General features: G+C 38.7%; 2 protein-coding genes across 10 annotated transcripts in view; one reads left to right on the top strand and one right to left on the bottom strand.

Annotated features, from left to right (window-relative positions):
* LOC137759783 (ELKS/Rab6-interacting/CAST family member 1-like) overlaps positions 1–22,767 on the bottom strand; it is a 901,087-nt gene that overhangs the window by 756,923 nt on the left and 121,397 nt on the right. The window contains 3 exon segments of the mRNA XM_068536391.1: positions 2,148–2,288; positions 3,233–3,373; positions 4,634–4,771. Of these exon segments, the coding sequence (XP_068392492.1) occupies positions 2,148–2,288; positions 3,233–3,373; positions 4,634–4,771 (420 nt within the window).
* Positions 1–22,767, top strand: part of LOC137759781 (ELKS/Rab6-interacting/CAST family member 1-like) — a 167,669-nt gene that overhangs the window by 104,167 nt on the left and 40,735 nt on the right. Inside the window, exon 3 of one of the 9 annotated variants that reach the window (XR_011073193.1) lies at positions 9,670–9,756. The exons of the other annotated variants lie outside the window; for them this stretch is intronic. The gene's annotated coding sequence lies outside the window, so the exon portion shown is untranslated. Of the gene's footprint in view, positions 1–9,669; positions 9,757–22,767 lie in introns of those variants that run through there. 9 annotated transcript variants of the gene reach the window in all.

The raw sequence follows: 22,767 nt of genomic DNA, 5'->3' as shown, positions 1-22,767 counted from the left end.
TTTCTGGCATACCCTACATAATGATTCATCACAAGGTGTTCATGCTGAACACACCCAATATATGTCAAAAGAACACCACCAAGTCTCAAGACTAGGCTGGGCCCCCTTCTCATCAGTAATCACATGAACTGGACCCAGTTAATCAGAGTTGGTATAACTCAGAGATAATAAGTATGAAAGTGCTTTGAAAACCACAAACTGCCATATAAATATTAGAGAGGTGTAAATCAATGAAATGGATAGTAAATACCTGTACCAAATTCTAATATTCACCAGTATGGGTGACTATCACTGTTAAATTATCTCTTTCCAGGAAGCCTAATGCTAATAGAAGAAAAATATCAGATAACTGACATTTTTACATTGTGGTCTTAACATTTCATCTATAAAGGAGCTGCATATTTTAATCTTACTCTGAATTGCCAATTTTCTAAGAGTTTGGGGACTCTCAGGAGTAAAGTAAAATAGGATAAGAATGCCAAGAGAATTAATCAAGGTATAAATGGTATTTTGAATTTTAGGAGATTAGTACTCCACTGGTAAGTTATTCCATATGGACACTATAGAGTTTTCTACTATGCTGTTATTTAAAGCAAAGCAAGAACAGTCATCAAGACAGTATGGGACTGGCACAAAAACAGAAATACAGATCAATGGAACAGGGTAAAAAGCCCAGAGATAAACCCACTCACATATGGTCACCTTATTCTTGACAAAGGAGGCAAGAATATACAATGGAGAAAAGACAGCCTCTTCAATAAATGGTGCTGGGAAAACTGGACAGCTACATGTAAAAGAATGAAAGCAGAACACTCCCTAACACCATACACAAAAATAGACTCAAAATGGGTTAAAGACCTAAATGTAAGGCCAGACACTATCAAACTCTTAGAGGAAAACAGAGGCAGAACACTCTATGACATAAATCGCAGCAAGATCCTTTTTGACCCACCTCCTAGAGAAATGGAAATAAAAACAAAAATAAACAAATGGGACCTAGAAACTTAGAAGCTTTTGCACAGCAAAGGAAACCATAAACAAGATGAGAAGACAACCCTCAGAATGGGAGAAAATATTTGCAAATGAAGCAACTGACAAAGGATTAAACTCCAAAATATACAAGCAGCTCATGCGGTTCAATATCAAAAAACAATCAACCCAATCCAAAAATGGGCAGAAGACCTAAATAGACATTTCTCCAAAGAAGATATACAGATTGCCAACAAACACATGAAAGTATGCGCAACATCACTAATCATTAGAGAAATGCAAATCCAAACTACAATGAGGTATCACCTCACACCAGTCAGAATGGCCATTATCAAAAAATCTACAAACAATAAATGCTGGAGAGGGTGTGGAGAAAAAAGGGAACCCTCTTGCACTGTTGGTGGGAATGTAAATTGATACAACCACTATGGAGAACAGTAGGGAGGTTCCTTAAGAAACTATAAATAGAACTACCATACAACCCAGCAATCCCACTACTGGGCATATACCCTGAGAAAACCATAATTCAAAAAGAGTCATGTACCACAATGTTCATTACAGCTCTATTTACAATAGCCAGGACATGGAAGCAACCTAAGTGTCCATCAACAGATGAATGGATAAAGAAGATGTTGCACATATATACAATAGAATATTACTCAGCCATAAAAAGAAATGAAATTGAGTTACTTGCAGTGAGGTGGATGGACCTAGAGTCTGTCATACAGAGTGAAGTAAGTCAGAAAGAGAAAAACAAATACCGTATGCTAACACATATATACGGAATCTAAAAAAAAAAAAAAGTTATGAAGAACCTAGGGGCAGGACAGGAATAAAGACGCAGATGTAGAGAATGGACTTGAGGACACGGGGAGGGGGAAGGGTAAGCTGGGACGGAGTGAGAGAGTGGCATGGACATATATACACTACCAAACGTAAAGCAGATAGCTAGTGGGAAGCAGCCGCACAGCACAGGGAGATCAGCTCAGTGCTTTGTGACCACCTAGAGGGGTGGGATAGGGAGGATGGGAGGGAGATGCAAGAGGGAGGAGATATGGGGATATATGTTTATGTATAGCTGATTCACTTTGTTATAAAGCAGAAACTTAAAAAAAATAAATAAAGCAAAGCAAGAAATTGGAAAAGTTTTCTTTAACCTTTTTCAACTGCGAGTCCATCTTCAGACACTCTTCCTTCTTCTGCTCCAAAGCAATTTCTAGTGTCTTAAGCCGTGAGTCCTTTTTCAGTCCTGCGGAAGCTAGGGAAGAAGCATGCTCTTGCAGATCCAAGAGTGAAGCCTAAAAGAAGCAACATACATCTAGAATAAATACTATTTATTAACAAAATGGAGATTTAAATTCTTAAATTTATTTTCCTGGTGGTTTGTAGTTTCTTTCCATTAGCATATACTGACATATTTCCATTTCAAGAACATGAAATACAGAACAACAACATTAGCTCTGGCTTTCAAGTTCTAACTAAAACAGAATGAATTCCCAAGAAATACCAACTGAATAGTGACTTAAAGAGCTCTACCAATACATATCCATTCCCACAAAATAAATGGAAGTAGATCAAGCTTTGTGAATGTAAGCAGTCAACCTTAGTAGCTACACTGACTTTTTTCTTCTCTTCTAATTTTGGAAGAAACATTCTATTAGAAACACAAATTCCCATAAATTTTCCTAAAGATATTAGAAAGAAAACCCTGAGAATGTCCCTAAAGCTCATTATTATCTGATCACAAGGCATTAGGCATTTCTGCTATTTAGGTGACATCGACAAGATTCTTCAAAAGTAAAATCAAAGTCTATTAAGTCACCTAATTGGTCAACAATCATTTAAGATTTCTCTGCCAATGCTGAGGTGATCGTTAAGAGCTGATGTAAATAAACTGTCCTCCTTGTGCATATGCCGTTCGTCTATCAGCTTTCTCACCATTAGCACAGTATTTCTCCAAATGTAACTGGAGAAATACTGTTATTTTAGGATCTGTAAAACGTCATTAGCAAGTAAGAAGCCAACTCATAACAGTTGCAAGAGGTAAGAGGCAAGACTTAGGAAAGAAATGATTCCATCTACTATATCTCTGCAAAGCTGCCTGAAATAATCCCTGCTGTAAGAAGATTCTTTAAATCTTCCAACAGACCCTTTTTTTATACGCATTATGTAAACACCAACAACATATACACACAATGCACTGGCTAAGCAAACCAAATAATTCCATTTTGGTGATCTTGACCTCTTTCTCTGAGAGGTCGCCTTGCAACAGGCTGACTTTTTCTTTCAGGTCTTTAAGATCTTTTTTGTAGTTATCAATTTCCTCCTGCTTTTCTTGCTCATCTCGGTGCCGCTGGTCCTTTAAGCGTTCGATTGTCCGCTCCTGATAAGAGAGCACATCAATACATGAGAAAATTCCTTTCATACTTCTATCATATGACTGCAATTCAGCTTCTAGCTGATAAAATTTCACCCTTCCATCCTCCATTCAAAAGACAGTGATAGGTCGTTAATAATTGACCTTGTAAAGAATTCAACCTTCCAACCTATCTTGCCCTAACATACATCTGGTTTTGTTCTTTTGATTCCCCTAGGTTTCTTTTCCTATAACCTTAATTAGTATTAGATGTCCCTAGAGTATTCTTTTGGAATAATCTCATTTATTCAAATCCCAAGCAACAAAAAACTTATACATATACCCTAAGGACAATAAGTAGCAAATATTTCTTTTCTATATATAATTCACATGTTGCCTACAAAGCAATGGAAACAACTCACAACTCACACAGCAAACAGGAGGAGGTTGGAGAGATTATGATTTGTTGAGCTTAAAGCATAAAGAAGGATAAAGAAAAGAGAAACCATTAAAACTTCTGTCAACAGATACTCAAGAAGTTTGAAAGTTGAAGCAATTTAAGTACATTTATGGGTATTATTTCTGAATATATTCGGGGATCAAGCCTTGATCCCTGGGCAGGAAGCCTGAAACATTCTGAGTCCAAGAGGCTTAAGGAACAGTAACCCTATCCCTTAAAGAAAAAAGAAGAAGAAGAAGAATCCAATTAAAATGCCCCACCAAGAGTCCTTAAACCTCCTCCAAGACATTAACACTTGTCATGTTGGGCCACTTCTTTATTTAATCAACCATTCCTGTAAAAACTAGGTTTGCTCATGAAGGCAAAATGAAGTGGCAAGGCCACGACTAGAAAAACAGCAAGTACACTGTATTAATAACTAAAACCCATGAATATATTAGATCCCAATGCGGCACAGTAAAAGAGAACTAATGTTGCCTCCTGATGGTCAGCGTCTGACATTCCCACATCACCGAATTCTAGCTGACCATACACATAAAAAGAAGATAGTAAACAGGGAGCACATGGCTGGTTCTTTAGAAACTTCAGCCACTGCCCTCCAGTACGGAATCCATCCTGCCTAGCAACAGGTGCTTAAATTGGCAACAACAAAACGAATCTTCTTTCCCTTACACTGGGTACGTCAGCAACAGTACAGGCAGCTCTTTTCCCTTTTGCCAAAGCGACTTCTTCTGTCTCCTCTATCAAGTCTCATCACTAAAGTGACTTTCAGATTAATGAGAAGGCAGAAGAAATGTGTCTGTGAGGAGTCTGGGCCAGTCACCCACCTTCTCGGCAAGGGCCTCCTCCAAAGTAGTCAAGGCGGTGTCAGTGTTGGTGGTGTCAGCCTGCAAGGATTTGACTCGCTCCTTCAAGCTGCTCATCTGCTTTTCCTTATCTCCAAGTTGCTCTTGGAGCTTTTCAATCTGAGTTGTGCACACACATTTAAGGGGGGGAAAAAAAGGAAATTCAGAGAAATACAAACAGTCACAATAAAAATCATTTTAAGTTGGAAACAGGTAGATCAGGGTTGTCAGTGTGTGCTCTGTGGAAGTAATTTAACCCTAAGGGTCTTAGAACTTCATGCAAAGCTTTAAACTGAGAACTTATAGCCAGAAGAGAGAAAAGACATACACATGGGTATGCTCATACATGCAGAGTCATAAATCTCTATAAAGAAATAAGGAAAGTAGCTAGGGAGAAAAGACCCAACATATAGGGATGGGGATAGAGGGAAGACCTACAGAGAGGAGAGCCATGAGAAACTGGATTACTTCCAAAGCAACAGTGTAAATGCCCAGAGAGATTCCTTTAAAAAATGCTGAGGGAGGACAGCAAATTGAACAGCTGGATGCTAAGAAAAACAAATCAGCTGTAAAAAGGAAAAACTGTTCTTAAATTTATTTATTTATTTTTGGCTGTGTTGGGTCTTCGTTTCTGTGTGAGGGCTTTCTTTGGTTGTGGCGAGCGGGGGCCACCCTTCACCGCGGTCGCGGGCCTCTCACTGTCGCGGCCTCTCTTGTTGTGGAGCACAGGCTCCAGACGCGCAGGCTCAGTAGTTGTGGCTCACGGGCCCAGCTGCTCCGCGGCATGTGGGATCTTCCCAGACCAGGGCTCGAACCCGTGTCCCCTGCATTGGCAGGCAGATTCTCAACCACCGCGCCACCAGGGAAGCCCGGAAAAACTGTTCTTAAATGCTAGTGTTCAAGTTAGGTTTTTATATCATCTTTTATTTCAACAGCAAGCATTTTCAATGAAATTTATTATTATAGTTATTCATTCCTTCATATACCCTAGTACGCATTCATTTACTCAAAAAACTACTGGTGAAGTCTCTATTATATGCCAGGCACTAGTGACACAAAGAAAAATGAACAGACCCATTTTCATTATAAGATGGGAAGGGGACTTTATGTACCTGAATCCAAGCTATGGATGGGCTTCCGTGCCATTCTAACGAGCACACATTTTACTCTAGACAGATGGGGACTATTAGGGACTTTTAAGCAAAGAAACAGTCCGGTCAGTTCTGTATTTCAGACTGATAATTCTGATAGCTGTGGAGAAGATATTCAATATCTAAGGGGAGTTACGTAGAGACATGAGAACAGCTAGGAGATCGTATCAATTCAGGTAAGAGAGTTTGGAAACTAAGTGAGTTAAGAGAGATGGAAAATAGGGGATGGGTTTGTGAAATAGTGTGGAAACAGCATATTATCACTAGGGAGACTCCCGTACACACAATGAAAAATAGTAAGCAAAAATATGGAGGAACTGTAGAGAGAGATTCTTAATAAGCAAAAGGAAAATAAGTAAGACAACTATTCGAAAACTCACAAACTTCATTCTTTCATTCAGCTACGTGCCAGGCAGTTTTCTAGGTGTTGAGGATATAGAATTAATCCAAACAGACAAAAATCCCTACCCTCAAAGAGCTTAATCCTAATATGATAGACAAGGAATGAATGAATGAAATGAACATAGTATGTAGGATGGTGATAAGTCCTACAGAGAAAAATGAAGCAGGAGAATATAATATCATCGTCTACTCTTGAACTAGCTGGTTTATTTCACATGGCTTTCAAAAAGCAACATAAATGTTATCTGCTTTGGGACGACTTTCTTGCTCTTATCCCCATGACAATAAGATGACCACAGTCTGTATGCCATCACACATGAACAAAGTATTGATCTACATACATACATATACACATCTCCCATTCTTTTCTCTATCTATACATTTATCTCCATTCTTTCATCTATCTATACATTATAACACGAATCTCCAACCATATTGTTATTACTCATTCTATACACATCTCCACAAATAGACTGGATCTTACTCCTCTACCCCAGCTTTGTATCTTCATATCTGGCACACATCAGGTCTATAATAAATTCTGGTTCATTAGTCAGTAAATAATACATAGGCTTGGACTTTTATAAACTGTATTTAGGCATACACATAGACTTCTGCCAAGAAAAGAACTACAAAAGAACCTAAATCCAACCTTCAAATAATTCCTGCATCAATCAATTTAATATAAGCTCTTTAAGGGTCTGCTTCATTCCAAGCAGACCCTTCCAAGGGGAAGAAAAAAAGGTCCCTCTCTACAGTCCCTGAGAATTCCACAGCAGAACAAATAAGCTAAGCAAAAAGATTCAGCGAACTCAGAACAGGGAACCATGAGTACTGTCAGGCTTGGATTTTCACTCTTTAACGAAGGAAGAATCCTACAGGTGAACCACTGCAACTGGCTCCAGTCTTTTCCATGCCGATAAAGTCCAAAGCATACTGTGAGAGAAAAGACCATCACATATGAAAAGCATTAGTTTCCTTTAGTTTAATCAGACACTCCTATTGGAATCTCATATGGATCAATACTTAGGTAAATTCACAACCACTAAAGAGATTCTGCCACTTAAAAATCTAGTACTCCATAACATACAGAAGGCAATGCCCTGGTGTTTACATATTTAACCAGCTGTGCGGGTCATCCTAGTTGCTGACATATAAACCTTACACACACAAAAAAGATATCATTCTGTTGATTAGACTTTTTTACCAAGAAAGAGCAGTACAACCACCTTTTTTAAAAAATAAAACTTCATAGAACCAACCAAGTTTTACATACAAGAAACCAGAGATTTGTTTTATGAGCCCACCTAATATGCAAACAGCCCTTACATGCATAATAAGGATTATACCCTTCTTTCTCCTCCATCATCAGCATCTAAGAAATAATTAAGATGTTAACTGTTAACAATTCCACTTGTATAATTTGTATGTAGTCCAACTATTAAAGGGATCCATTATTCTTTGCCAGCAAAAACAAAAACAAACAAACCAACCAACAAACAAAAAGACTTTTCCTGATATACTCAGGATCAGAAGCTACTAAACCAGGTAAAATCCCCATTAACAAGTTCTCCCTAAGCTACTTTCTTACCCAATTAGCCAGCTGTCTAAACTGTTGAGTTGGAGGGGAGGAAGAGGATGGCTATTCCTGGAGAGCAGAAACAGCCATTCCACGGTGAAGAAAGGGCAGCGCTCACTAGAGCTGTCTCCTTTGGGCAAGCTGCTATCGGCAAGGAAGACCTGCAGTAGATACAGATATGTGCAAACCAGCTGCAAGAGCCTTAACCCAAAAGAGGCTCTGTGTGGTGTGTGGGAGGATGGGTGTGTACAAAGCACTTTCCCTTTACCCAGCATCATGATGGACAGCAGCTGAATCCTACTGAAAACTCCTTTTATATATCCTCACTTTGGTTGAGACTCAAAATTGTGATTTTGTGATCAAGGCTCTCTGGGTTCAGACGTTGCTAACCAAGGGGTGTATGAATGCTATCATATTAATCTTGCCATTATTCTCTTCTTTTAACTAATCCAATATAGAGGCTGTGAAAACTGTTCACCCTAATAGTCCCATATCACACCCTTTCAGTATTTACTATGCAATTTCTATAAACTATATAGTGGAAATCCCATTCTATACCAAGTTCAATTATCCACAGGATCTAAAATACACTATTTACAAAAGCTTTGAATACAACAGCTAAAAGAAAAACTGGATCAGTTATGCACATACTCGACTATTAATGATAAAGATGACTGCTTCAGAATCATGCTAAGTGGAAAAATACTCCTTTAAACATGCTCAGAATATCTACCCAAGAAAAAAACTTACCATTTTGTAGAAGCAGAAACCACAGAATCCCTAAAATGGCAATATGATAAAAACAACAAAAAATTACTCGTGATGGGGGTGGTGGAGGAGGCGGCGGCAGTGGTGACAAGAGGCACCACTAACACAGAGAGTGTGGTATGTATCAGGCACTGTTTTCAGAAATCTATGTATATAACAACTATTGAAGCTCCGCCACAAGACTATAATTATTAGGCAATCTAGCTCCAGAATTCTACTCTTAATCACTGTGCTATAAATAATATGTTCTATGATGGGGGGCGGGGGGGGAAAAGAAGAATCACACAAAGATGTCTCAAGCATCTTTCCATAAATGATTCCTTGTTATTAAGTAGTGTTTATCAATAAACACAATGTTATTACTACGGTCACATAAGAAAATATTCTCCCCTACAGAAAGCAAAGAAGGAAGGGTGGAGGTACCAAACCACTGCCAATGCAGAAGAGCATCTTCTATGTACTTCCGTGTATAGTCAAACATAACACACTAAAGCTGGTGGGCAGAACCAAAGGTACTTGATATCAGGATCAATATCATGATAGTATTAAGACAGTCTGTTTGGCCTTTCAAGGGGTAGAAGGAGGCTAGTTTATTTATACACACGGACTAAGGAGCACTTAACAATAGCTAAAAAAGCTTTTCTTCTTTTACTTTAATAACTTATACTTAGCAATACTGAAAATTAATAAAAAATTGTTGCAGAAAATAATGTATTTTATAATTCTATGGGCTCTTCCTACTTTATGCATAACCGATCTGTATTAAGAAGAAATCATTAAGCAGCTATTAACATGTATTCAATTTCTGCATGAGTAAAATTGTGCAAAGATCGAAGGAATTGGTGTTTAGTCTATATTATCTGTGTCCCTGGTGATGAATAGGGAGGGGAAGGGTCAATCAGGTTTATACATACAGCCTAAAATCATAGAGAAGAACTAAGAGTGAAGAATTCAAGAAGGAAACACTTTCTAAATAACTATTTAGAGAAGGAAGGCGTTTTCCTTAAAATGACCTCTCTAATTAGGGTATAACTCTGTTAACTGGGCTAGAAAGAAAATCGAAATAATTATTATATGATACAGAGCCTTTCTTCTCGTACAATTTTTATTTTACAAAGAGAGAAAAACCGATGAAAGAGGAGGAAGACTAACGCAGAACGCATGCTGCACGTGAATCCATCAAATCTGCACACCAGCTCCACACTGGCACAGATTTCTTAACATCTTTTGTTTTGGTTTTTATCAGCATTGCCAGTTGTCAGAAACTATCATGGTTCAACGTGGGTGATTTATTCCTAGTCAAGTGGAACTGACTGCTCTGCTGCTGAGGCCCTAATCACTGAGCAAACGTAGAAGGGACTTCCTACAGGATGTAGTTCTAAGGACAAGAAATCCCAAAATACTCCTTGCAGTCACCTAGCTACCTGGAACATCATTTAAAGGAAAGAATTTTTTGGATGATGCCTCCACACTTGTTCTAAGCAGCCGTCAGTGTCAAATGTTATTGTGGAAAGCAAGTTACTCAGAAAGGCTCTGACCTTTACCTTCTTGGTTAATAATACCTCTCAGTATCAGTGGTAAAAGTACAGTCTGGATGAACTGGTCATAATCAGCTGGCAAAAGAGACCTACAGTAATCAATGGAATCTAAAAAGGAAAAATTCACTAAGTCCCCTGATCTACGCAATTGTCTGTCTACCATCCTGCAGGCCTGTGAAATGTACTAACAAGGCACAACTATACTTTACCAAAATGATCAGGGTTTGCCCAGACTGTACTGGTCTCTAAATTTTACTTGTCCAGTTATGTGTTTCCAACGATTAGAGGATACAAGAGCAACAAAGTCATGTGGAACTCTAAGCAGTGTTTTAAACACAATTTAGGTTGTTAAAACTCCCACATCTATATTCTCAATGACTGTTTAGGGTCTTTAATAAGCCCAGCAAAGATTCTGGCTGACACAACCAATTATTTCTTTGGTTGAGTTTCCCTCCCAATTGTGCTATTCTCTCATCATATAAGTAATGGACGGATTACCGTGATGAATAAATAGCTAGCTATGTCCCACTGGGCAAGTTACTTGTTCTTTCTAATTACCTACCTACAAGACAAAGACCACTAATATTCCTTTCAATTCTAAAATACAACTGTATTCTTATGATGGGAAAGACGAGAACATTTAAAAAGTAATAAACTTCAGCAGAGTACTACTGTATTTTATCTTAAAAACTGTTCAAATTGAACTATACAGGAAGTATAGGTATGACCTTTAGGAAAATACAGAGTCCATTGCTCCGGTTAGATTTTATTAATTGCTGGGAGGGAAAGTAAGTTCCTTGATAGACTTGCTCATGGTACAGATAATGGAACTAGGGACCTCTTGAATTAAAATAACTGGATAATATGAAGCAAAAGCTGGTGAGACCAAAGGTCACACTGCTAGTCAAGATCTGCTTGGTAGACAATTAAGGAAATGGCTCAAATACTTCTTTTTATATCTGGCAGGCATATATAAAAACTTGACGGATATTCATATGCTAAAATTGCTCAAAAAAAAAAAAAAAAACAACAAAAAGAGGACCCATAAACCCACGGTGGCTGTCCTTGTGAAGCAGCGGCAATGATGAGACTGTACCTAGGACCTCAATTCACACCTATACGAATGGCATCCCTTGAAGGTGTACGATAACAATAGATAGAACACTCTTAGATCTAATAGTTCACTACATTTTAGTGATGAAAGAACTCAGTATTTTTAAGTAACTAATTAAAGCAGACACACTAGGCTTAGTTTCTGCCCATCCCCCCACAAAGAACCACTATTCTTTGTATTACTTATTACCAATAACAAAGTCGGGAAAAATCAAGTACATAACAATAGAAGGCTAGCTAAATTAAATATGCTCTATCAACCATTACAGTTCATATACTTGATGATTAATTAAGGACATGCAAACTTCTTTATTATATAACATTACATGAAAAAGAAAAGTTATCAGAATGTACAATATTATCCCAATTTGAAGGAAAAGTTTATTTTTACATAGAATTTTCCTTGTTATACCTTTTCCACATTTTTCAAATATTCCAAATGGACATACATGATTTCAATGATAATGACAAAAGCAATAATTTTCTAACTCCTATCTGAGAAATCTCAGGATTTACAAGAAATATGATTAGGATCATGATAAGAGAGATTCTCCTAACATATGCACTTACCAACATGGGAAATCTCTAGGGGTTTCTGTGGGACATGTGAGCGTTTCTATTTAACCCACACCTTCCACAGGTTCATACTGTGGGACCAAACCAAGCTGTCAGAGACTTGGGGGGTTTTCCGCAATGCCAAAGGAAGACTGAGAGATAACAAATGAATCCAGAGAAACCAAGACTTGCAAAACCTATTTGAAATATAAGGTCCAAAGGAAACAGCAATAGGATGCTTCACATATTTTAAGTCTAAATTCAAGTTCATCTCACTCAATTTTTATTTTAGCCAGGCCTTCTTTTATGGCCTGAAGTAAGCTAACTTGTACTAAAAGTCAATCCTAGTGTGACAAGGCTGGGTTTCCCAAGAAGCAGACCTTGAGACAGATTTTATTGTTCAAGAAATTAGAGGGTGCTCTTGGGATCAATACCAGTGGAAAGGAAGTTGGGGGGGCGGGGAGCATGATGGTGCAGAGGGAGAAATTAGGCTGCCATGAAGTCCCAAAGGATTCAGACAACCCCATGGGGAGCTCTGAATCTGCGATGACCTTTCAGAGTTGCCCCAAGTCAGGGCAATGGATTCAAGCCCTTGTACCCTACAAGGATCCATCATCGGATACCAATGGGAAGGGATGTGGCCTTGTACAAGGTAGGTCTCTTTAGCCAACGCAATCTCCACAGGGGATACTTCCAGCACCTGGGGGAATACATCCTTCAACCCTCAGCAGGGATCTGGGTCACTCATCACAGCATCCATTATACCCAGCAGCTATGTATGCTCTTTCTAGTTAAATAATATTTAACATGAAATTGTAATTGCTCTCAATTTATGCTGTATTTGAACCATATACATAATTTTATGGCTTTGTAAAACCTAGAGACCCTTGTATCCCAACTTGATTGTTTCACCAATGGTGGGCATTTTGAAGCAGGAGTTCAGGGATGGCCTTTAAGGTGTGTCTGACATCCCAGTCCACACAAACGAGCCATGTGCATTTTTACATGAAGAGCACCCACAGCTTTCATCAGATTGTCAAAAGGGTAGGAGAAAAGTTACAAATCATTAATTAGTGGCATTCTTTTCAAATACCCACAATATTTTCTAAAACGAATAGCCACTTCACTTAAAATTGCTTGCTTAGCTGTTTTACAAAGATACTGTGTTACCAAATTTGCTGTGTAAGAGTTTGGCCTGGTTGGGATGCAGGGAGAACAGATCCAAACAACAGTTCCTCACCTATATGCAATGGAAGCCCAAGAATCTTATTAAATTTAGTAAATTCTCCTTGGTCAACTTGAATGATTTTTCTAATCTGAAAAACCCCTGCAGGAAAAAAAAAGTGTTAGGAGAAAAAAGTAAGGAGGTCTGGCAATTACAGGAAGATAAAACAGATAAAGGACAAAATACACATCTGATGCTGGAAGCTCTTTTCTGGTGAGGGTGTACATATCGGTATGGCAGAGAGAAGGAAGAGCACAAAAAGCTACTTCATCAAAGTTTGATTTAATAATTTCTTCAGGAGGTTAATTATTCCAACTTCTCAACTAGAGTTGACAGGCACCTAGGCGTCTATCCAAAAACAGGCATTCCCACAGGTGAGAATGCAATGCAAGTTAATTCATGCCAAATTATAAGCAGTTTTAAGCAGAAGAAAATATTAACTGTGCTTCAAAACTCTGATCAAGCATTTTTTTTTCCAAATCCTTTGCCTCTTTCTAGATATTTATCTATGTAATATTTATACTCTGACAAGTTCCTGCTACAAGGTCTCCTGAGAGACTACTAAGAACAACCTTTGTCCCAAAAGGAATCTGACCCTTCCATATTGACTTGTTAATTACCATTCTTCAAGTTTAAAATATGTTTTCAGTCAAAACAGAAGTCAGGGCACTCCAAACTAGAGCTTGCAAGACTCTGAGAATATTAATACGGCATACGATTAATAGGAAATGGACACATCACATAAATCCTCAAATTATTCACGAAGCTACTTAAAAGTCCAAAGAAATGATGTTTTAATAAGAGTCAAAATTACTTCTGTGTTGTACAAAGCATTACACTATAAGCCTTTGAATGCTTCTTGTTTATATTATACCCTAGCACTTGAAAATAAAGCATTTATCCAAAGGCTATGTTCTCTCAGGTCCATTCCTATTGCCTCCATGATAATGGTGGTAGAACAAGTTTCTACATCTCTCCAGGTGAAAAATACAAGGCTCTTTAAAAACACATCCACTCTTATCCCAGGAATGCAAGATTGACTCACCATACAAAAATCAATCAATATAATGTACCATATTAATAAAGAACAGAAACCACATGATCATCCCAATAACTACAGAAAAAGCATTTGACAAAATCCAACACCTCTTCATGATAAAAAACACTCAATAAACTAGGAATAGAAGGGAACTTCCTCAACTGGATAAAAGGCATCTGTAAAAAACCCAGTTAACATCATACTTAAGGTGAAAAATGAAAACCTTTCCCCTAAGATAAAGAACAAGACAAGGATGTCCACTCTCACCACCTCTATTCATCATTATACTGGACAATTAGGGAAGGGCAATTAGGGAAGGGCAATTAGGGAAGAAAAAGAAATAAAAGGCAGCCACATTGGAAAGAAAAGGTACAGCTACCTCTATTTGCAGATGCCTTTATCTTATACGTAAAAATACTAAAAAATCTAAAAATACTAAAAAATCCACTAAAACACCATTAAAGATAATAAACCAATTTAGCCAAGTTTCAAAAGCCAAGACCAATAAACAAAAATCACGTGTATGTCTTTACACTAAAAATAAATAATCTAAAAATGAAGTAAAGAAAATTCCATTTACAGTAGCATCAAAAATAATAAAATATTTAGGAATAAATTTAAAGAAGTGCAAGGCTTGTAAACTGAAAACTACACAACATCAATGAAAGAAACTAAAAACAACCTAAATAAGTTAAAAGACATCCTGTGTTGATCAGCTGAAAGACCTGATGTTGGGGGGAGGCGGTTACTTCTTTTTTTGGACGCCCAAAAGCCAAAACGATCTTGAAAAGGAACAAAGGTAGAAGATTCACAGTGTCCAGTATCAAAACCTACTACAAAGCTACAGTAACCAAGACAGTGTGATGTGGGAAACAGACAGACATATAAATTGATGGAACAGAACTTAAAGTTCAGAAATGAACATGTGTGTCTATGTACAACTGATTTTTAGCAATGGTCCCAAGACCATTCAGTGGGAAAAGAACAGTCTTTTCAACAAATGGTGCTGGGACAAATGGATATCCACATGCAAAATAATGAAGTTGGATCCCTACCTTACACCACATACAAAAATTAACTAGGAATGGACCAAAGACCTAAATGTAAAAGCTAAAACTATAAAACTCTTAGAAGAAAACACAGGAGGAAATCTTTGTGACCTTCACTTAGGCAATGGTTTCTTAGATATGATGTCAAAAACATAAGCAACTAAGGAAAAAACAGATAAATTGGACTTCATCAAATTTAAAACTTTTGTGCATCAAAGGATGCTATCAAGACAGTGAAGAGATAACCCAGAGAATGGGAGAAATATGTGCAAATCACTTATCTGATATGGATGGAATCTCCCGAATAAAGACTTCCTAGAACTCAATAAAAAGACAAATAACTCAATTTAAAAATGGGCAAAGGGGGCTTCCCTGGTGGCGCAGTGGTTGGGATTCTGCCTGCCAGTGCAGGGGACACGGGTTCGAGCCCCGGTCTGGGAGGATCCCACATGCCGCGGAGCGGCTGGGCCCATGAGCCACAATTGCTGAGCCTGCGCGTCTGGAGCCTGTGCTCCGCAACGGGAGAGGCCGCCACAGTGAGAGGCCCGCGCACCGTGATGAGGAGTGGTCCCCACTTGCCGCAACTGGAGAGGGCCCTCGCACAGAGGCGAGGACCCGACACGGCCATGGATGGATAAATAAATAAATAAATAAAAATTAAAAAAAAAAAAAAATGGGCAAAGGATCTGAACAGACATTTCTCCAAGGAAGATACACAGATGGCCAGCAATTACATGAAAAGACATTCAACGTCATTAGTCATTATGGAAATAGAAGTCAAAACCACAACAACATACCACTGCACACCCATTAGAATGGCTATTTGAAAAAGAAAAATAACTAGTGTTGGCAGAAATGTAAAATGGTTCAGCCGCTTTAGAAACAGTTTGGCAGTTCCTCAAAAAGTTACTGGTAAAGTTAACATCAATTCCACCCCAAGATATAAACTCAAGAGAAATGAAAAACGTATGTTCATACAAAAACTTGTACATAGATGTAACATGATCATTATTCAAGTGGAAACCACCCAAACGTCCAGAAACTGATGGATGGATAAAAAAAAAAAGTGCTATATTCATTACAATGGAATATTATTCAGCCATAAAAAGGAATAAAGTACTGACACTTGCTACAACATAATGAACCTTGAAAACATTAAAGAAGCAAGACATAAAAAGCTACTTATTATATGATTACATTTCTATGAAATGTCTAGCATAGGCAAATTGATAAAGACAAAAAGTAGGCAGTGGATGCAGAGTATAGGGGTTGTGACAGGTATGGGTTTCTTTTTAGGGTCATGAAAATGTTCTGGAACTGGACAAAAGTGATGGTTGCACAACCTTGTAAGTATACCAAAAACAACTGAATTATATAGTTTAAATTAGTAAAGTTTATAGGATGTGAATTATATCTCAACTAGGGAGGAAAAAAAAAGCATCAATCCAATTAACCCCATGGTGCTAGCTTTAAAAGTCAAGGTTCCCCCCTCCGCCCCCTCCACCCAGGGGTTTTTACAACCAAAAAATGTTTCTAGACCTTGTACAATGCCCCTTTTGAGACAAAACTGTCCCTCCCTTCCCCATTAAGAAACACTGATATAAATGGAATGAAATTATAATCTATTAATTTGAAGCGTCAATCTTTAAAAAGCATAGTTTCTGTGACAGAATAAGAAAACAGAAAAAATAAAAAGTCAAGGTTCCCAATATCCATCAACGAAGCGTGAAACTACTCTAGTACTGAGATTTATCTGGCGTTATTCCCCAAATAACACAAATACAAATAACAGTTTAGTCAAGTTTCTCTGTTCCTAATGGACTTAAAAATTCTCTTGCAATCACTGTGTCATCCATGCACATACTCAGTCTGACGCGCTTCTAGATGGCGTCTCTTCCACGTTAGATCACTCATACGCAAAAGTTTTCATCTAGACGGTTGTGCTGCTCACCTATGATGATCTCCAAGTTGAATACGTAGCATTAATTCACCTTCTGCTGTCAGCCTGCCCTTTCCACACACCTTATTCCTCTGTACCCTTTTCCTATCAATTATTTTCATACCCAGTGATAATGCCTCAATTGGGTAAAACAATTTAAAACTGTTTAGAATTCCTTCTGGTTTGAAGTGACTTCTGTTGACAGCAATGGATGACAGTAGAAGTCCTATGAATAAGCGATTAAAACACTGAGCAGAACATGGAAATATACAAAAAAGTCATACGACAACAGAAAAGAAAGTGAGAGCTTTGTTACCATACCACACAAACAAAATCTCGCCCTCACGGTCTCAATCCTTTATCCAACATTTTTATTCAGCCGGAGCAGATATTTTGCACAGACGGCCGCAACAGTGTCTCCGACTTCACGTGCTTTTTTGTAAGTGGCTTTGCCACTCCTCCAGTAAGACGTGGAGTATTTTCCTTGACGCTCCCGCCACCAAATCAAGTTAGGTCCTGTGACTACTGTGACCAAAAGAGTACAGACAAAAGGAATCCCCTGCTGCTTCCAAACCAACTCCTAGCGCAACCCTTAACTGGCCACGGAGCCACGGAGCCAGAGGCCAAGGAATACCCAGGCAGGATGTACGCAAATGAAGAAACCATCCTGGTAGTGGGTCACCCAGCTGCAGACACCCCCAGCTGTCACCAAACAAATTAGGGACAAACTACGCAAGAGAGCCCTTCCTGAATTCCTGATTCACAAATAAAATGACTGTTTACTCCACTAAGCTTCAGCAATAGTTTACTATGCAGCGGGAGGTTTTCCTCCCCCGTCTATCTTTACAATGCTATTGCTCTTTCTCTTTTAATCACTGATATCGAAAGTGTATTGTTTCTAGATTATCAGAAGGTAGGGATGAGGCATGTTGTGCTTTCTTTTATTGTTTTTACTTTTTGGAGAGGGGTGTTCTGGAAGAGGAGGGATGGTGAGAAGGAACATATCGTAATGAAAAGGTATTTTGTAACAAAGTAAACTAAGATCCTCCCTTTTTTAGGGAATAATTCTTCAATCATTGTAAGATGCCACTTGTATAATACCAGCATCATTTAAAAAGTTATCTGCTGACAAATGGAAGTTAAACCAGACTTTGGAAGTTCAACTATCTACCCTCCTTAAGGTTTACTTGAAAAAGTGAGGGGAAAAAAGTTACATGAAGCAAAGTAAATCCATATGGAGCATATTCCCCAGCAGAAAAGTTACCATCAATCAGACTTCATTTACTATGCACTGTTTTTTCAATAAAATATTTCAAGAATTTAGCTATACATATTTTCCACTGAGGAAAAAAATTTTTAATTAAACTGAGTTCTATTAAAAAATAAGAAAGAAAGAAAGAAAAGGGAAAATTCTAATGCCTAAGTATATTAAGTTTCCAACTTAAAATCCAATTAGGGCCTGACCTGCTCTTCTTTCAACTTAGCTTCATTAACAGCTGGCTTGTGATTTAAAAATAATATTTAGAAAACATTACAATTAATCCTTATTAAAAATAAAAGCACAATTTTTAAAATATTAATTTTCTCAGAATAAATTAGTAAATATTGTTTTCAATGATAAAATATATTCTTTCCATTTTATGATATGGAAAAGGTGAAGAAACTAACATGTCCTTAAGTCAAGACTCTACAGCAAACAAATAGAGTGTATAAAGAACCTGTTCTTTCTGACTTCCTACCGAAAACAAAATAACAGGAGACTTAAAGAACCAATCTAGGACCACAAAAAGGGAAAACTTTCTAATTCAATTATCAGTTAGCTTTCTGCTACTGATAAATCTAAACTCTAAATACCAAAACCTAGGAAACTGGAGATGCAGGCAAGGTGAAATAAAGAGAAGTTACAGAAGCATACAAGGGAAAGATGATAACGCCTGCGTCAGCAAATTAAACGCCAAGCTACATTACCATTTATAATCAATCAAGCAAGAAGCTGTACAATTTTAACACAGATTCTGAATGCAGCTCAGATTCAAATGCTCAATTACACTTTCCAGGTGAGTGATTTATTATAAAGATAAGAAATTTACTGTAACACAAAACTACTTTAAACCATAGCGGAGAGCCCTGGAAAGGAGAGGCCGGTGCTAATCCCATTGTACTGCATGCTTGGCCATCTGCTATTGTCTCATTTCATTCTCTGAGCGCAGGGCTATCCCCGTGCATACAAATACATATACTACCTAGAAAGCTGGAAGCCTATGGGCAGGCAGTGGTGGCCCAGACAGACCCAAAATCGGCCCAGAGTATGTGATTCACCATCCAGCCATTCTCAAAGCTGCTACTATTTTCAGAAAACAAGGATTTTTTAATGCATATTTAATATGCCAAAGTAATGCCAAAGTAATACATTGTTTCCTGGTATTCTCCTTAAATAGTAAAAGAGTTAAATATTACTTAAACTTACAATTATAAAGTAACATTTGTGAGAAAAATGATAGAGAATGCAGATGCCAAGAACAAGGAAAGGATGAAAGCAGAGTTACCATCTGCTCTTCCTTATGGAATAAGTGGATAAATCAAGAAGCAAAATAGGGACCTCCCTGGTGGCGTAGTGGTTAAGAATCCGACTGCCAATGCAGAGGACACGGGTTCGAGCCCCGGGAAGATCCCACGTGCCACGGAGCAAATAAGCCCGTGCACCACAACTACTGAGCCCGCGTGCCACAACGACTGAAGCCCACAAGCCTAGAGCCCACGCTCCGCAACGAGAGAAGCCACCGCAATGAGAAGCCCGCGCATCGCAACGAAGAGTAGCCCCCGCTGGCTGCAACTAGAGAAAGCCTGCACGTAGCAATGAAGACCCAACGCAGCCAAAAATAAATAAATTAAAAAAAAAAAAGCAGCAGCAGCAAAGTAGGTTAAGTGTTGCATAGAATTAAGACATGTCTCCAGGGACTTCCCTCGTGGTCCAGTGGTAAAGAATCCGCCTTACAATGCAGGGGATGCTGGCTCGATCCCTGGTCAGGGAACTAAGATCCCACATGCCGCAGGGATAACTAAGCCCATGCGCCACAACTGCTGAGCCCGCGTGCCACAAACTATAGAGCCCACGAGCTCTGGAACCTGCGCATCACAACTACAGAGCCCATGCGCCCTGGAGCCTGCACACCACAGCTAGAGAAGAGAAAACCTGCCGCCACAACTACAGAGAAGCCCACGCGCTGCAACGAAAGACCCTGCGTGCCTCAATGAAGATCCCGCATGCTGCACCTAAGACCTGATGCAGCCAAAAGTCAATTTAATTAATTAATTCAAAAATAAAAAGACATCTCTCCAGGAAAATCTCAAGATCCGCCTGTAAGGTTATACTTCAATATACCACCGCAGGGTAAATTTCTAAAGTTTCTGATGCAAAATCTGCAGGGCCAGGGGAAAGAAAAACTGAATTCTATTTATCAGTTTCCTAAATAAACTAATAGGACAATAAAGATGAGTATATTCTCTGAAAACCTTCTCATTATGTAAGAAATGGGAATAATTTTCCCAGAGACCAGGTAATAGGAGACATCATAGTAAGAAAGAAAAGGCACTGAGAGACAGAGCTCTACCAGAAATTTTTAGGAATCCGTATTACAAATGTATGAAGTACAGAGGTGAAATTCCAGGGCATGACCCTCTGGAAAGGACACTATTCCCCTTTTTCATTCACACCGCTCTCTCAGCTTGGGACCTCGTACCCCTTCCCCATCTGCCTAGCAAACTTTCACACACCTTTCAAGACTCGACTGCTAAGACTTCTCTTAGACTCCTTTCACACAAGGTCAAATCTGGAATGCCTTGCTTTGTGCCCACTGTACACCATTTGTATGGTAACTTCTTTAACTGCTACAACTCTGAGACTCTGAGAGCAGAAACCATCCTCTCTGTGTACTTAGCACAGTGCCAGGTGCACAGCAGAAGGCAATGCTGACTGCATGAATGAGACAGCTGAGGACGCCTGGGAAGACTGGGACGCCCACAAGAACATAAAGTGACTGTGCAACTATAAATGCACCCAGTAAGGGGGGAGAGGAGAGAAGCCAAGAAGATTCCAGTGTATAGAAATAGACACACTGCTTAGAAAGCTAGGCCATCGTGTACATCATCACGTGGCTCACATCATTCTAAGAAGGAATTATACAGAATGATAATGAGTCCAATGGACTCAGATTTTCAAGACAGATTTCTTCTGGATGAAGAACAGAGGAGAAAATGGATTTACAAAGGAACTGTACTGTATAGCACAGGGAACTCTGCTCAATATTCGGTAATAACTGAAATGGGAAAAGAACTTGAAAAAGAATAGTTACATATATATGTATAATTGAATCACTTTGCTGTACACCTGAAACTAACACAACATTGTAAATCAACTATACTCCAATATAAAATAAAAATTTTAAAAAAAATAAAAAATAAATTAGACCTGCCAACAAACTGGGATTACCAGAAAAAAAAAAAAAAAATCCTACAGACAACAAAAGGAGGTCTTAGAATTGTTTGGATAAACGTATCAATCTGGTAGAGTTTTCTTACAATATACCACAAAAGTCTTTTCTGAGCCTATGCAACATTTTATCACCTACATGGACGTATAAAGAATATATTCATGGGCATCCCCAGTGGCGCAGTGGTTAAGAATCCACCTGCTAATGCAGGGGACACGGGTTTGAGCCCTGGTCCGGGAAGATCCCACATGCCGCGGAGCAACTAAGCCTGTGCGCCACAACTACTGAGCCTGCGCTCTAGAGCCCGTGAGCCACAACTACTGAGCCCGCGCTCTAGAGCCCGCGAGCCACAACTACTGGGCCCACGTGCTGCAACTACTGAAGCCCGCACACCACAACTACTGAAGCCCGTGCGCCTAGAGCCCGTGCTCCACAACAAGAGAAGCCACCGCAACGAGAAGCCTGTGCACAGCAACAAAGAGTAGCCCCCGCTCGCCGCAACTAGAGAAAGCCCACGCGCAGCAACAAAGACCCAACACAGCCAAAAATAAATAAATAAATTTACTTTTTTTTAAAAAAGAGTATATTCATAAGGGTTGAAGGCATAAAACTGAAGGAGATAAACAGACTAAATAAATCAAGTTTCAAAAGATTCTCAAAGATTAGAGTCATTGGCTGAATTTAGCAAAGTAAAATGTAATAAGAACAAACAGTATTAACATCTATTAGTATATGCATGGTATATAACACTTCATGGGTTCCAAGGTGCTTTTATACACATTACATCATTTAACAACCCCCCCAAAGTAACTATTATACCCTGTCTACAGATGAGGAAACTGAGGGTTAGTGAGTTTTCCCAATACCACATTTCAGGGAGGGCCAAGAACAGAACATTAATCACCTTCTAATCATCTCTCTTGCAACTAGATCCAAAATTCCAAAGAGTACAAGTATGGAGGAAAAATGAGTGTAGAAAAACAACTGCCATCAGAAAAATTAATCAGGGCAAGTAAGAATAATGGGAGGAACAGCAATATTTCACCGAGGAAAATAAGATTTGGGGGCTGTCAAATACAGGCTCCCAATATCTAAAAAATCATCCTGCTGAAGGAGGATTATTACACTTGTTCAATACGGCCCAAGCTAATCTTAACCAGCAAATACGATAAGTAGCCAAATTCTGGTTCAAGGAAAGAGGGTCAAAACTGTCCAAGCCATTCATGCATCTTAATTGGACATATCTGACCATAAGCTGAATAAATCCA

This window comes from Eschrichtius robustus, chromosome 2 (assembly GCF_028021215.1).
Source record: "Eschrichtius robustus isolate mEscRob2 chromosome 2, mEscRob2.pri, whole genome shotgun sequence".
Taxonomy (NCBI): domain Eukaryota; kingdom Metazoa; phylum Chordata; class Mammalia; order Artiodactyla; family Eschrichtiidae; genus Eschrichtius; species Eschrichtius robustus.
The sequence above is the reverse complement of the archived record's forward strand: the minus strand, read 5'-3'. Positions and strand labels throughout refer to the sequence as shown.